General features: G+C 53.5%; 6 protein-coding genes across 6 annotated transcripts; 4 read left to right on the forward strand and 2 right to left on the reverse strand.

The window, feature by feature from the left end:
- Window positions 1–87: 87 nt before the first annotated feature.
- Window positions 88–1,169, forward strand: NCS57_00583800 (Aldo-ket-red domain-containing protein; the record flags this gene model as incomplete). The annotated part of the gene is made up of 3 exons (XM_053055746.1): window positions 88–192; window positions 242–520; window positions 573–1,169. The coding sequence occupies 3 exons, from the start codon at window positions 88–90 to the stop codon at window positions 1,167–1,169; spliced, it is 981 nt and encodes a 326-aa protein (XP_052914701.1).
- Window positions 1,170–1,556: 387 nt separating this feature from the next.
- Window positions 1,557–3,101, reverse strand: NCS57_00583900 (uncharacterized protein; the record flags this gene model as incomplete). Its single annotated transcript, XM_053055747.1, has 2 exons — window positions 1,557–2,738; window positions 2,790–3,101. The coding sequence occupies 2 exons, from the start codon at window positions 3,099–3,101 to the stop codon at window positions 1,557–1,559; spliced, it is 1,494 nt and encodes a 497-aa protein (XP_052914702.1).
- A 516-nt stretch (window positions 3,102–3,617) lies between these two features.
- NCS57_00584000 (uncharacterized protein) lies at window positions 3,618–4,970 on the forward strand (the record flags this gene model as incomplete). The annotated part of the gene is made up of 4 exons (XM_053055748.1): window positions 3,618–3,835; window positions 3,894–4,181; window positions 4,235–4,703; window positions 4,764–4,970. 4 exons carry the CDS (start codon window positions 3,618–3,620, stop codon window positions 4,968–4,970), a joined length of 1,182 nt encoding a protein of 393 aa, XP_052914703.1.
- Window positions 4,971–5,856: 886 nt separating this feature from the next.
- Window positions 5,857–7,601, forward strand: NCS57_00584100 (MFS domain-containing protein; the record flags this gene model as incomplete). The annotated part of the gene is made up of 4 exons (XM_053055749.1): window positions 5,857–6,161; window positions 6,215–6,419; window positions 6,471–6,661; window positions 6,716–7,601. 4 exons carry the CDS (start codon window positions 5,857–5,859, stop codon window positions 7,599–7,601), a joined length of 1,587 nt encoding a protein of 528 aa, XP_052914704.1.
- A 1,444-nt stretch (window positions 7,602–9,045) lies between these two features.
- NCS57_00584200 (uncharacterized protein) lies at window positions 9,046–10,619 on the forward strand (the record flags this gene model as incomplete). The annotated part of the gene is made up of 2 exons (XM_053055750.1): window positions 9,046–9,500; window positions 9,551–10,619. The coding sequence occupies 2 exons, from the start codon at window positions 9,046–9,048 to the stop codon at window positions 10,617–10,619; spliced, it is 1,524 nt and encodes a 507-aa protein (XP_052914705.1).
- A 1,124-nt stretch (window positions 10,620–11,743) lies between these two features.
- Window positions 11,744–12,673, reverse strand: NCS57_00584300 (Aldo-ket-red domain-containing protein; the record flags this gene model as incomplete). The annotated part of the gene is made up of 1 exon (XM_053055751.1): window positions 11,744–12,673. One exon carries the CDS (start codon window positions 12,671–12,673, stop codon window positions 11,744–11,746), a length of 930 nt encoding a protein of 309 aa, XP_052914706.1.
- Window positions 12,674–14,912: the final 2,239 nt, after the last annotated feature.

The following is a 14,912-nucleotide window of genomic DNA, read 5'->3' on the forward strand; positions in this document are numbered from 1 at the left end:
GGAGGGAAGGAGTTTTTTGGTGTTCAAGTTCATACTCACTCTCTTTACTTTCTTTTTCACATTATACCATCTCTCACAGACGTCACAATGGCTCCCTCTACCATCAAGCTCGCCTCCGGGCACGAGATGCCCCTTGTTGGCTTTGGCCTCTGGAAGGTCCCTGCCGACCAGGCTGCTGAGACTGTCTACAACGTATGTGCTTCAATTCGATTACCCTCAAATATGCTGACAAGCTGTACAGGCCATCAAGGCTGGTTACCGACTCTTCGACGGAGCTTACGATTACCAGAACGAGAAGGAGGCTGGTGAGGGTATCAAGCGCGCCATCAGCGAGGGCCTGGTCAAGCGTGAGGACATCTTCGTCACCACCAAGCTCTGGAACAACTACCACAAGCGCGAGCATGCCCTGGCCATGGCCAAGCTCCAGAACGAGGCCTGGGGTCTCGGATACATCGATCTTTACCTGATCCACTTCCCCGTCTCTCTCGAGTACATTGACCCCGCGACTCGACGATTCCCTGTGAGTTACGTTGAATGTTCTACCGAGAACAACCGCTGACGACAGTACTTAGGCTTGGTGGATGGATGAGCAGGGCACCGTCAAGCCCGACAACACTCCTATCCGCGAGACATGGGAGGCTCTCGAGACCGTCGTCGACGAGGGCATTGCCAGGTCCATCGGTGTCTCCAACTTCCAGGCTCAGTCCCTCTACGATCTCCAGCGATACGCCCGCCACCCCGTGTCCTCCCTTCAGATCGAGCACCACCCCTACCTCGTCCAGCCCGACCTGATCGCCATGGCCCAGGAGAACAAGATTGCCGTGACGGCCTACTCTTCCTTCGGCCCCCAGAGCTTCAAGGAACTCCCCGGTATCTTCTCCAAGAGGGCCCACGGTGCTGAGCCCCTCCTCGAGGCCGAGCTCATCAAGGGCTTCGCCGACAAGTACAGCAAGACCCCCGCCCAGATTCTCCTCCGCTGGGCTACCCAGCGTGGCATTGCCGTCATCCCCAAGTCCAACAACCCCAACCGCCTTGCCCAGAACCTCGACGTGCTGGCCTTCGACCTCACCTCTGACGAGATCGAGAGCATCTCTGCCCTGGACCGCGGTCTGCGCTTCAACGACCCCGGTTTCTACCTGCCCAACTACCCCCTGCGCATCTTTGCTTAGAAAGCTACAGGCTGGCTTTGCATGGGGCATGAGTATATAAGTTCAAAAAGTAATGAGATAGACGTCAAATAGGAATGAAATGTCATGAAATATCGAAATCAATATAACCTATTGTGCCTGGGTGTGTTGAGTTGACATTTAATGCATATACGACACTTGCCTATGAGAAGTGAAGACTGAGGTCTGTATCTTGTAGATAATATGTACCGAAGTCTATTGATACACATGTGCCTATAATCCACCTGCCTGGTCAAGTTGCGTCATGCAAACCCTTGACAGTGGTGCAGAACGCCATTACGAGTATTCATCATAAAACATGACATGCTTGGATCTGCGATAGAGTCATAGTTACGAAATTTCGTATTATTCTGCCATGTCTACTTGATTCTATGCGGCGACAACATCGCCGATGGCCTCTCGAGGTGCCTGACCCCCCTTGAGGTCCTTGTTCGTTGTCTGAATGATGACTCTCCTGTAACTCGTCAAGCTCGGCGTCCCTGAGTCTGTCACCTCAAGGATAATATGCAGGACCTGACCCTTGGCGATGGCAGCTCTGCTAAGAAGCTCAACACAGCACTGCTCCGGGGGAGGAAGCGTCACATCGACAATCTTGTCGCTACCGTCCTTATTCTCGATCTTGGTACCGTCTACCTCGAAGAATGTCGCCCATTGAGATGCGCTGGGGTCACGGTACTGCCACCACTTGTATGTGAGCTCGTCTCCGTCAGGATCATACGTGCCAGTGGCATCGAGCGTGACGGTGGTACCGGCCTCGGCGGAGATATAGATAGGCGACGTGCCTGACGAGCCGTTGAGGGTGATGATGGGGTGGTGGTTGGCGGATGAAAGCGAAGGCGAGAGCGTCCATTGGATCCTGGCGGCAAAGTCGTTCTGGTATGCGTCTCGCCAGCGCCAGATGGTTGCGTGGTTGGACTGGTATAGCTTTCCGTCCTTGCCTACTACCTTGTCGCAGGCGTCACTATAGTGCTTGCTTCCGAGACCATCCTCGCTGATGTCAGTGAGCAGGTAACGACCTCCCCAGGATCCGTATTCGGGGTGCTCTGGGACGCCCAGACCGTTCTGGATGAGGTATAGGAAGGTAGGGGTGTCGCCCTCAGGGATAAACATATAGTCGGGGTACGCAGAGCCCAGAGGACCGATCTGGACGTTCTCCTTGAACCACTCCTTGGTAAGCTTGGAAAAGTCGGGACCGCCCTGATCAAAGCCATAAAACTCGTCGCCCGAGATACCAGTCCACGCAGCCATGCCGTACTGGTTCCATGCGTGCACCGACGAGATGTAAAAGATGTCGGGAAAGGTGTTGCGGATCCATGCGCCCGTGTCGTCCTGGTCCGAGATGGTGTAGACCCTCAGCCACGAGCGGATGGCGGCGAACTCGTCCTCGGGGATGGAGTGCTTGAGCTTGAAGAGGACCTGGGCGAGGACGTTGGTTCCACCCCAGACGAGGATCCAGAGGGGATCTTGTGATGGGACCTTGACCCGCTCGAGGAGGAGCTCGCTGCCTTCGCTGAGGGGGATGTCATGGCCGATAGCTTTGAAGCCGTAGACCTGGGGGTGTCAATGGTTGGATTAGGTTGTGTAGTGGGATAAATGGCTTACTGGAGGTCCAGGCTTGATAATGCTCTTCAAGTACTCGGCGGTAGGGTATTGAAAGTCTGGGTGGGCGTGTTTGTTGAGGTTATCGACCGCGCCCGCATATGCATCAACAATCTTGTGCATGTCCTGCGGGCAGACCTTGGTCTTCATCCATGTCGAGGTGCATGCGACGAGACCTTCGGTGTTGAACTGGTTTGAGTACAAGAGGTATCTCACCAGCGACTCCGCATCGTCGGGCTCATTGGAGATGTCAGAGACGATGAAGACGCGGGGCTTGGAGGGGAAGAATTGGAGCTTTGCTGTGTCGGTAGCCATTGTGTCTGTGGTGCTGTGAGTGAGACTATACGTTCTACTTCGGTTCGTATCATGGCATCCCTAGGTCATCATTATATCCCATCACCAACCATGCTCTTCGGACTCTGTCATACACGTCTAGCACCTCCTCTTCCGAAGTTGAACCTAGCATCTCATGACTTTGCCGAATCAGGCATGTCTAAGCACCAGTTCCCCAGCTTGTGGAGATGGACAGGGGATGGGGTGTTGGTGTGGAGAGAGTGTGGACCAAGTCGACGGGGGTTGTTTCTTTTGCGTCTTCTCGAAGTGGAAGGGCGATGCACTCGACGGGGAGACCAGCTGATGCGCAGAGACTATGGATACATGCAGTAATGGATATGCGAAGAGCAAACTCGGCTGTGCTTGTCGATAAGTTATTGGGGCGCATCATGATAGCAGAGGAGGCGACGACGATGTGGTGATTTTCTCTCTCTCTCATTTAACCCTTTTTCCTTCTCTACTCCCTCTTTTCCTCCTTCAACAATATACTCAAACAAAATGTGCTCCATCTCAGAATCCAAACCCGTCACCAACGGCGAGCTCAAGCTCAAGCTCAACGGCACCGCCGCTTCTCAGTCCGAGCTTCTGCAGGCGCCTCTCCCGAACCCCTCGTTGCAGGTAACAGCCGATCACAACCTCAAGAGGGTCGATGCGCCCGTCTATGCGCCCAAGGCCGGCGAGGTGCTGCTTCACGTCAAGGCCACTGGCATCTGCGGGTATGCGGCGCGATTCCTTGTTTTTGTTGAAGGAAATAAACTAATTTGGCCGTTGTAGTTCCGATGTTCACTTCTGGAAGACGGGATGCATCGGTTCGCTCGTTTTCGAGGGTGACTGCATCATTGGACATGAGGCTGCTGGTGTTGTGATTCGATGCGGCGAGGGCGTCACCAACCTCAAGCCTGGCGACCGCGTTGCCGTTGAGCCTGGTGTGCCCTGCGGAAACTGCTTCCTCTGCCTCGACGGCCGATACAACCTCTGCGAAGATGTCCAGTTCTCGGGCGTCTACCCCTACGCTGGAACCCTCCAGCGCTACAAGGTCCATCCCGCCAAGTGGCTTCACAAGTGAGTTTCTTCTCCTGACCTCCAGCGCTAGCAATTGCTAACAATGCGCCTAGGCTCCCCGACAACGTCTCCTTCGCCGAAGGTGCCCTCCTCGAGCCTCTGAGCGTCGTCCTCCACGGCATCAACTCTGCCCCCATCACCCTCGGAACACCCGTCGTCGTCTGCGGAGCTGGCCCCATCGGCCTCCTCGCCCTCGCCGCCGCCCGTGCCTCTGGCGCATACCCCCTCGTCATCACCGACGTCGAGCCCAAGCGTCTGGCCTTCGCCAAGGAGATGGTGCCCTCGGCCATGACCTACCAGGTCGACATCACCAAGTCCGCTGAGGAGAACGGCAAGGCTGTGAGGAAGCTGTTTGGAGAGACCGAGTATGTCCAGCCGCGCGTTGCGCTCGAGTGCACTGGTGTCGAGAGCAGTGTCACTTCGGCGGCTTACATGGTGCGGAGAGGAGGTATCCTGATGGTTGTCGGTGTTGGAAGGGCCATCATGAACAACCTGCCATTCATGCACCTGTCTCTGGCTGAGGTATGTTTTTTTCTTTTTCAGTCTGTTCAAGGGACAACTCAGAGCTAACACACGAGACAGATCCAACTCCGATTCATCAACAGATACAAGGACACCTGGCCAGCTGGCATTGCCTGCATCGAGGGAGGTCTGATCGACGTCAAGAAGCTGGTGTCGCACGTCTTCCCTCTGGAGCAGGCCCTCGAGGGTCTGACTTTCTCGTCGGACCTCAAGAACGGCAGCATCAAGGTGCAGATTGTTGACGAGACTGAGACGACGTATTTCTGATGGAGGTCTTTAATGAGAATAAGAATGAGCATGAGCATATAGAAAAAGCGAGAGTGTTGTGTGTTTTGTTTTTTTCAAGTTTTAGCATCGACTAGAGTGTGTAGACATGTCGCGTGCCTAGAGTACCTATTCAATGTCAAATCTATGTCTTTAGTATGCATACAAGTATCTATTGAGGGTTGTCTTAGATGTAAAGGCGCTGTTGTTTCTTGGCACCAGTCATGTTTCATCTCTGCAACTCCATGCATGAACGGTATCTGCCAACAACGGTCAATCGTGTATAGCTGTTGGGTCTTGTTAGTCAACGCCCACTTGACCATATCACTAATCATTGGTAAAACGCGTATGGCACGCAATTGACCTGTCTGTGCTCTACATCGGATCATGTTGAAATAGTTGCTCCGACATTACACCGCCGCTTAAGCTTTCATCCCACTCAATATCTGCTGAACCCGTGCCACGAGAACAAGGAATAAAAACGCACCTCGTTCACTACGTAACTGTTAACGAGAAAACGTCTCGATCAGGAACCTTGATCCCCCGTACGAGTCGTGGACCCATCTGCCGTCCCACAGGTGCCGACTCGCGTGGCCTCGCCTAGACCCTTTGCCAGTCTCGATCAGGCACTTCTAGACGCCCATCGGCGAACTATGCTCAAGATGGCGTCGTCCCGGGCCCCGAACTTTAACCACGACGCCGGGGACGGAAAACTGGAAAGTCACGCTGCCCGTGGGGAGATTCGCAAAACCCCAGATTGAGCTTGTTCCCGGGAGTCTGGGGTAAATATATAAGTAAGACCAAGAATGCCCTCCCGAGACTCGAATCATCACCACCGCGCTCTCAAGAGCAACCCTTTTCTTGATATCAAATCAATTCATCCTTCACAATGACGGCAAACCTCGAAAAGACGGGTGCCGAGCACTTTGACGGCGAGAACAATGATCTCGCCCACCTGGCCAACCAGGAGGAGCACGAGATGGGCAAGATCGAGTCCATCAGAAAGTACCCCCTCGCTTTCCTATGGTCAATCTATGCCGTCTGGTGTATCCTGCTCGTGTCGTTCGAGAACCAGGCTGCCGGTAACATCATCGGTATCCCCGAGTTTCGAAAGGACTTTGGATACAAGTTTGGCGGCGACTGGGTGCTTCATGCCGACTGGCAGAGCGCTTTCCAGGGTGGCCCTGTTGCTTCGTAAGTCCATATCCTGCTGTCACGAGTTGCTTCTCTGACTTTTGAAACCCCAGAGGTATCGTCGGTGCTCTTGGCTGCGGTGCCATCGCCGATTGGCTAGGCCGTCGCGCTGTAATCATCATCTGCCTTGTTATCACTTATGCTGCCATCACCATGGAATTTGTTGCTACTACCAACGCCGTCTTCTTTGGTGGCAAGTTCCTCAATGGCTTTGCTGTTGGTGCTCTGGCTTCCGTGACTGTGTCATATATCGGAGAGGTACGAATTATGTCAACTATTGTTCGTGTCAAGTCAATTAACGGTCAATAGATTACTCCCATGGCCCTCCGAGGTATGCTCACCTGTCTGTCCGCCCTCGCCTACACACTCGGACCCTTTGCCGTCTCCCTCATCGTCAACGAGACGGGCACATACGACAGCCGCTGGGCGTACAGAGCCGTCTTTTGCGCTCAGTACGGCTTTGCTGTCGTCTCCACCGTTTTCGTCTTTTTCATGCCCGAGTAAGTCGCGAGAGCAAAAACTGTAGACGAGCATCGCTGACATTCATCTCCTAGATCTCCATGGTGGCTCGTTTCCAAGGGCCAACAAGATCGCGCCCTTAAGTCTCTCGCCCGCCTCGGAAGCAAGGGTGAGGAGGGCCAGAAGCGTCTTGCCGCCATCAACAAGACCCTTGAGGAGATCAAGGCCGAGACCGAGGGTGCCACATACTTTGAGTGTTTCCGCAAGTCCAACCTCCGTCGAACCATCATCTCGATCGCCCCCCTGTGCATCCAATCCCTCTCGGGTATCATGTTTGCAGCTTCATACTCAACCTACTACATGCAGCTTGCCGGATACACAACCAGCGAGAGCTTCAAGCTTCAGATTGTGCAGCAGGCTATCTCCATGATTGGAAACATCATGTCCTGGTATCTGGTCGACCGCATGGGCCGTCGCAACCTCACCTTTTACGGCCTCCTCATCCTCACCGTCATCCTCTTCGTCATGGCAGCCCTGGCTACCGTCGCAACCCCCGGGGCCATCAAGGGCACGGTGGCCATGATTTTGCTGTACTGCTGGTGGTATAACGTCACCATCGGAGCCACGGCCTATACCGTTCTGTGCGAGGTGTCAACCTCCCGCCTGCGTGTCAAGACTGTCGCCATCGGTCTGGCGGCCCAGAACGCTCTCAATATGATGTGGAGTTTCGTCCTGCCCTTCATGTTCAACCCAGACAAGGCCAACATGGGAGCCAAGGTCGGTTTCGTCTTTGGCGGCCTGGCCGTGATCAGCCTTGTCTTCCTGTGGTTCTATCTCCCTGAGACCGCCAACCGCACCTACGAAGAGCTCGACGAGATGTTCACCAAGGGTGTCCCAGCCAGGAAGTTCAAGCAATATAAGCCTGATGCTCAGGCCAATGGCGAAGCTGTCAAGACGGCTTATGATGCTGATGCGAAATGAGAAGAATAGAAAGATAGATCGGTATGAGTAAGGCCATATTGCTTGACGAATCACCGAGAAAACTGGTATAATGACGAGTTATTCCCTTCACCTCTGGCTGTGCCCTCCATAGCCGAATAAATGTTACGCTACTGTGCGGACTTGACCACATAGAATTTAAAAGCAAATATCTTCCCCATCCTCTCTGATCGCTGGCTTCATCCCACATAGAAAGTTCCTGTGACCGCAGTTAGCCAGATGATCAAGTGTGTCCTTGTTCGTTCTTGAGGTGAGTTCCTCGAGGACTTAGGGTAGGTAATCAACTATATACCCTGACATTGCCTGCAACGTTCATAGCTATGAGATCATAGTCATCAGACCGGGTCGATTAATACTAGATAGACTGCCCATGGTCTTGTCACGATAGACATGTGGTGGAAATTGTAGATGTTTCGGTTTTGGCCGATGGTGTGTGGTTTCCTCATTGGTGGTTATCAACAACTTTTTGTTAGTGCAGGACATAGCACCGAGAATGACTTCATTTGGCGGTTCATGTTAGACTCAAGAAAGGAAGAACGGTATGTTGGGATAACATACTCAGTATATTGTCATTTCAACTTGACAGACATCCACACACACATGATGGAGGAGGAAGCGTTGAGCTCCCGCTGTGATGATCAAGACAGTGGGTGCCTCAAGCACGTGCGTTTACTGGTCAAGCCACCAAGACAAGCCCACCGCCACCTTTCAACGGCCAAGAGAATATCCGTCTCAACTTGAACTCTACACTTCAGTCAGCATAAAACATCATGGCTTTTATCAAGGCAACACAAACAATGTCGCCGTCCGAGCAATGCCTCGCTCCCGCTTACGCTCCCGTGCCAGCCCCGGCCTGTTCATGTTCAATGGTCCAATCCCAAGGCTGCGCCGATGCTGCTAAGCCTCCATGACCCTAGTCTACGTCCACCCAGCGCTTGGGCTTGGATATTATGGGTGTGCTGACGTCGCAGACACCCGCCCAAGAGGCCCATCTGACGCGAAATCCTTCCCTCGACCTGCCCAGTAAGGCTGCTTACTTGCTGTTGCCTATGCGCGAAACCCGAGGGGAGGCTGTGGCGCATACTCTTGGCAGCTTCAGCTCAGTCAGACTCGTCACTCTCTCCACGAGGCAATTCAGCTCACGAGACCACCTGGATTGGCAGCCTCGTTATTGTTTCCGTCTTGTCTTGTTGCATGTGAAGGAAATACCGCCTTACGCCTTGTACGGGATCTCTTTCCGAGGACGCTTTATCTATTCTCGTTTCGACCCTGGTTAATCTTTAATTTATTTTCGCAACCGACCTACTTATCCAGCGACTTCCCCAACCTCTACTGGCATTCGCTATCGCCTGGTCCTCCCTCATTCATGGGAACCAACTGTCGCTTCTGCTGATTCTTCTCAACGCGTCATTTCACCGGATCGAAAATGGGCACGACAACTGAGTATTTTCGCTCTCAGATTGGAGAAGCGTCCGTCATCGACTATTCACACACTGATTTCCCATGGAAACTCTTTGTCAAAGATGTCTACTACTTTTTCGTCTACATCTGGGCTCTGCCTTGGATCGTCTGGCCCATGTACCCTTTTGGATCCAAGGAATTCGATGAACTCTACCCAACTCCGCAGAACCTCTTTTGCGTCCTTGTCCACCTGGTTCTAGCCATCCTACAGCTAGCCTTTATCCTTGCCTTGCCCTTTTCGGTGGTCTTGCCAGTTTGGATGGCGGCGGCGGGTATTTCCGGGTTCATGGTCCTCAATTCGCTGCTTTGCAAGCTGTTGAACGGCTCTAAGGACACCTACAACTCGGATGAAAAGTACGCCAAGGCGCTGCCTGAACATGAGCATGAGCAGTGGATTTTCCTGAATGGTGTTGCTGTCGGGTATGTATATTCTAGACACTCTACTTAACATTGATGCTGACCAGTCTCAGGGAGCATTGGATGCAGGCAAATCTGAACCGTCTAGCTCTCACCTTTGGCCGTCCCATCCTAGGAGTTCACAATCGAACTTCCGGTGTCATTTTTGATGTCGTTGAGTGTCTAATTCAGCGTAATTTCGGTTACGCAACTGGAGATGTTCGGATCGCCTTCAAGATTCTCAAAGATGTCTTGTATGACCCCAGCAAGTCCAAGGTCATCTTTATCCTGCACTCTCAAGGAGGAATCGAGGGTGGCTTGGTTCTCGACTGGCTGCTTCAGGAGCTGCCGCAGGATCTATTGTCTAAACTCGAAGTCTACACTTTTGGCAACGCCGCGAACCACTTCAACAACCCCCATCGCCACAGATCTTCGCAAGCTCTGTCGTCGCTCAAGCCCCTGTCTGCCATGAGTACCGTACTCACTGAGACAACCATCGACTCTCCCACCAGTATTCCTCTAGACACCAAGAAAGGCTTGAACGTCAGCATCCCCAACCTCCTCAAGAAAGAGAATTCTGTGGCGTCATCTACCCGCTCCTTCTCAGCCGCGAAAGACCGCGCATTGAGCCATGTTGAGCACTATTGCCATGGTACAGATTTCGTATCGATCTGGGGAATTCTGCATTTTGCGACTAACCGGATGGGGTCCCACGACCTGCCGCGCTTCCAGGGTCGACTCTTTTCCAGGGCCAACGGCAAGGGAGGTCATCAGATGAACCAGCACTACCTCGAAGGCATGTTCCCCCTCAAGGCGGACCCCAAGACTGGAGAGTATACCGGCGCCGACGAAGACAACGAGTTCATGAACGAAGTGATCAAGATTGGCCAGGAGGGCGAGGCCTCAGCCAACGCCCGTGAAGCATTTGAGATCAGCTGGGCCGGCACACAGGGTTTCGGAACTGGAGAGATCTCGACACCCGTGGAAGTGCATGGAGTCTCGAGTAGGGAAAAGTCGAGACGTAGCGAAGTGCGTGTGAAGGATGTCAGTCGTCTTTGGGCGTACAGGAATGGCCAGAGCCCGGTGGAGATACCCCCTATGCTGATTACCGAGAATGGTGTCCCGCGAACAGCCACCTTGTAGGGCTGTGGAAGGCACCACGCGGGTGTGTATGGGAACATGAAGGCGTTGCGACGAAGTTATAAGTGAAGGCTACAAGGTTATATATGCTGGAGGTTGAGATGACAAGGGTTAAGGCATTATTAGGGCGTTATTGTTTGCGGCGTGTATCGCCTCTTTTATACGCCAATTCAACTTGCGAGTTTGGGGTTCCCTCAAAATGATATGACACCCACATTGGATGTTTCGAGCTTATCAACATTCTTTTCGCTTATTGTGATCCATATCGCCCCTGATGGGTCTTCCCCAGTTCGCCTCTATCCCCATACTCCAGATATCGTCAATCACACATGAAGCCCCGCCTCCGCCTCCACAATCTCAGTCTTTATCTTTATTAAGTGGCTCCAAAGTGATCTTCAAGTAGTTCATCCATCTCATCGGGTATCGTGAAAGGTTTACATGTTGCACCAAAACATCTCCTCAACCAACCAAAGCAACCAGAATCACACGTGATGCTCAGCCCTACGATGGAGGATTTGACCGAAAATCACGTGCTCGGAAGAAAAGAAAACGAAGAGAATCGCCCGTCCCCTGGGCGTGCATGCTGCGAACCCCTGACTCGCCTTGTGGGCCATGACGGGATGTGAGTGGGTACATGTAGTCCGGCCATTTCCAAAGTTAGCCTTCGGGATCATCTTTCAGCCTCAAAAGGAGTACGTCATTCGTGCCTGGAAGGGTGAAAGGATGGAAGAATTCCGAAAGGGATCTGCAGGTGAGAAAAAAGTTTGCTGCATGAACAGGGGATTTGTGGGTAACAGAAACATTTCTATTGGTTCAAGTGTGTATTTGTGTATCTGTCTGTCTATCCGCTGTAAAACAATGGGCAGCAAGACCGCTTTATCGTGAAAAGGTAGCAAAAACTCCGACCATTTCTAGGTCTATCCCTCTAAAATAAAGTACCAAAACGTTGCCGAGGACCGCGAGAGTAGTGGCTGGGCTTCACAAGCTCTCATGAGGTCGACGCGATGCTTTGGGGGAATCATGCGTCAAGCAATCCCAGTTGCGACGCTTAAAAAGTGTGGTTGGCGGGTGTAAGTTTACCCTGCCATTTCCACTAGTTGTCATAAAGTCGTTCATTCATGTTTCGTTCAGTCCTTGGACTTATGCATGGAGCCAGTGACATAGTTCTCCTCAAGGGCGTCGATGCGGGCAATATCGCCAGCAGCGAGCTCAAAGTCGAAGCTATTGAGGTTACTCTCAATGCGGTGGGGAGTCAAGCTCTTGGGCAGGACAACGTTGCCGCGAGCAGCGCTCCAGTTGAGAAGGATCTGGGCAGGGGTCCTGCCATACTTGTTGGCAATCTCAACAATGGTAGGATCCTCAAGCTTGTTGCCACGGGCCAGAGGAGAGTAGGCCTCGATCTTGATGCCGTGCTTGTTGCAGAGCTCGACGAGGGTTTGGCGCTGGCAGAAGGGGTGGACCTCGACCTGGTTGACGGCAGGGGGAACGCGGGCGTTCTCCAGGAGGTTCTCCATGTGGGCAGCTCCAAAGTTGGAGACGCCAATGGATCGAACCTTGCCGAGCTTCTGGGCAGTCTCCAGAGCACGCCAGCTCTCCAGGCGCTTCTCCTCATCTTGAGCAGGGGAGTGGATCAGGTAAAGGTCGAGATAGTCGAGACCAAACTTCTCCAGCGAGGTGCAGAGAGCCTCAAAGGTGGCCTCATAGCCGTGGTCAGAGTCCCAGAGCTTGGAGCAGATGTAGACGTCCTCACGAGGAGTACCAGTCTTCTCGAGCCAGCGGCGGATGGCACGACCACAAGCCTCCTCGTTGGCATATCGGGCGGCAGAGTCGATGTGGCGGTAGCCAGCCTCCAGCGCGGCAGTGACAGCGTCCTCGGTCTCCTGGCCGTTGGGGGCCTTGTAGACGCCGAGGGCGACCTGGGGAATGTAGTTGCCGTCGTTGAGCTTGACGGAGGAGACGGAGCCAGAGTGGCTGCGGGTCTGGGTCTGCTCAACGGGCTTCTTGACATAGATCTCACGCTCGGGAGAGGTCTCGGGGGTGATAGCGGAGGGAGCCATTGTGAAGGTAGTGGTGGATGTGGTCTAAGGCAAACGCTGTTTCCGTAAGACGAAAAAAAGGAGAGACCTCGAGGATATCAGAAAGTGTAGATGGTAGAGGCTTGAAAGATGATGGAATGGAGGATGATAGCAACGGGCTGGACGCATGGGGAGTCCTCGACGTCTTAAATACCTGGATTCGTTGCTTCCATATCTCCTCGATCCCGATCAATTCTCATCCAGATATCCCTGGCCTTGTCCAAGCACGCCTAGAGCTGAGCGCATTCGTCCATCTCACAAGCTCGCCGAGATCCCTCACGGCCGTCCTTGCCGCCCGATACAATACTGGACTGTATCGACACCGCCCCCGTCATTGCTCGACGCCGGTGTGGGTCGTGGAGTGATCCCTGGGGACCCCGTCTTGCCGTGGATTCAACTGAGCACCTTAATAAGAGGGTATGTACGGAGTACACTCACGTACATGGTGAGAGTGGGTATGGTGGAGAGACTGGCGATAACACACATGCGGGATTTTATCTCGAGGGTCCATTCTTTCGTTTTCGTGTCTCCAGTTGATGGACGAGCCGCAGTCTGGAAGGATGACGGCAGTGTGGAACTGGCGATGGATGGATGGATGGATGGATGTCTGTGGACTGCAACGTCTGGCCAAGGAACCCCAAGGGAACTACAGAGCGCGCAGCGAGTGGCGCAGACGCCTCCTGCGAGATCCCTGAGAGATCCAGACAGATCCACTAAAAGATGGACCCTGAATATCAACGCCAGCGAGTTTGGCGACGCTTCGAGGGGACCTGTGACGACATTCTAGAAGTTTTGGCATCAAACTTTGGGAAGCGGTGGAGCTGGTATCGAGGAGACGAGCTGTGAGTAGGCTGCCTTTGGGAGACCATAGCGAACCGTTAAAAACCGTGAGAAGCGCGAGATTTGGCTGACTTGTAGAGCTCGTAGAGGCGCATTGAATGGTGCATGTGAAGATGGCTTCTGCTGAGAAATGGGAGAGCTTTCCGAGCTTGAGCTTCTTGGAGGAGCTATCCGAGTTCGGTTTCCGTTCAAATTACGGAGGGGTACGTACCTGCCTAGCAAAACGTGAAAAATCTCCTTGGGAAGGAGGGACGGGATCTTCTGTAACAGAAACAGAATGGCACTGTGTTTATGCACGCAACGATCCATCAGCTGCACAGTGCATACCGAAACGTAAATCCCCGGCCAATCACGCACCTTTAGATAATAGCCCGTCCCGTCAACAACTTCTCGGCCATGTTCCAACTTCATCCCTGCAACAGCTGCAAACTAGTCGACGTTGGACCGTAAGACGACAGGCCTCGGACACGCGGCTGGCCTAACTGAAGCCTCCGTTATCTTCTCAGCTCCACCTCCCTGCAGCCTTTCACGCAGCCCGACCCTCTTATTCCTGTCCTCCGAGCAGCCGGTGCTTCAGCGATTGGCCTCGACCCTTCAGTCAACCTCGCCGGACCCATGTGATGGAGACGGCACTCAGGATATCTGACGGTTTTCTCGCCAGCGGCGTCAGTTTTTAACCGAGTGAGACAGTTGCCCGGCCGTCCATCGCGCACCGGGCGGCTTCATCGCCCAGGAGTGGACTCGGTCAGCCAGAGACGGCATCCACGTCCCAATCTCGTTGGCCGCTCGTGGTCCGTTTGCTTGGTTGCAAATGTCTCAAGCTGATGTATCTCGGTGGAGCCAAGCGGACTTCTCAGCCTGTTTCTGCGCAGTTTTCCTGACTGTATCTGACGGACCTTTGCTCGATCTGAACGGGACTGTGTTGGGCACGGTAAGAGTTCCCCGTCGCTACCCACGATCCAGAGTCTGATACGGAGCAGAGTCCCGCGAGTTTGCCCATCTTCCCCAGGTATGGCCTGGGGTGTGTCTAGGGGTTCGTTTTCCTATCGACTTACACGCGACCTCTTGTCTCTGCTCCCAGTCTCACGTCCTATGGCCATGTCAAGAGGCTGAGATATCTCAGGGCCCTGGTCCCTGAAGTCCCTGAAGTCCCTGGAGGCAACTCTTCACATGTCTGCGCCCTTCAGGGTCTTTTCGTACCAGGATGGTAGCTTTAGCACACCAGCAACCTGGGCTGACCAGGCTGGTTTGATGACTTCTAGGTCCGTTTTCTCGGCGCATGTCAAGTGCGCTATGCTATTCCCGTCGACTACGGCGGCTTTCCTTGTCAACTTTTACCAGCCTGGCCTTGTCTGGCCGCGACTCAGAAGTCCACGCACCT

This window comes from Fusarium keratoplasticum, chromosome 4 (assembly GCF_025433545.1).
Source record: "Fusarium keratoplasticum isolate Fu6.1 chromosome 4, whole genome shotgun sequence".
NCBI classification, from domain to species: domain Eukaryota; kingdom Fungi; phylum Ascomycota; class Sordariomycetes; order Hypocreales; family Nectriaceae; genus Fusarium; species Fusarium keratoplasticum.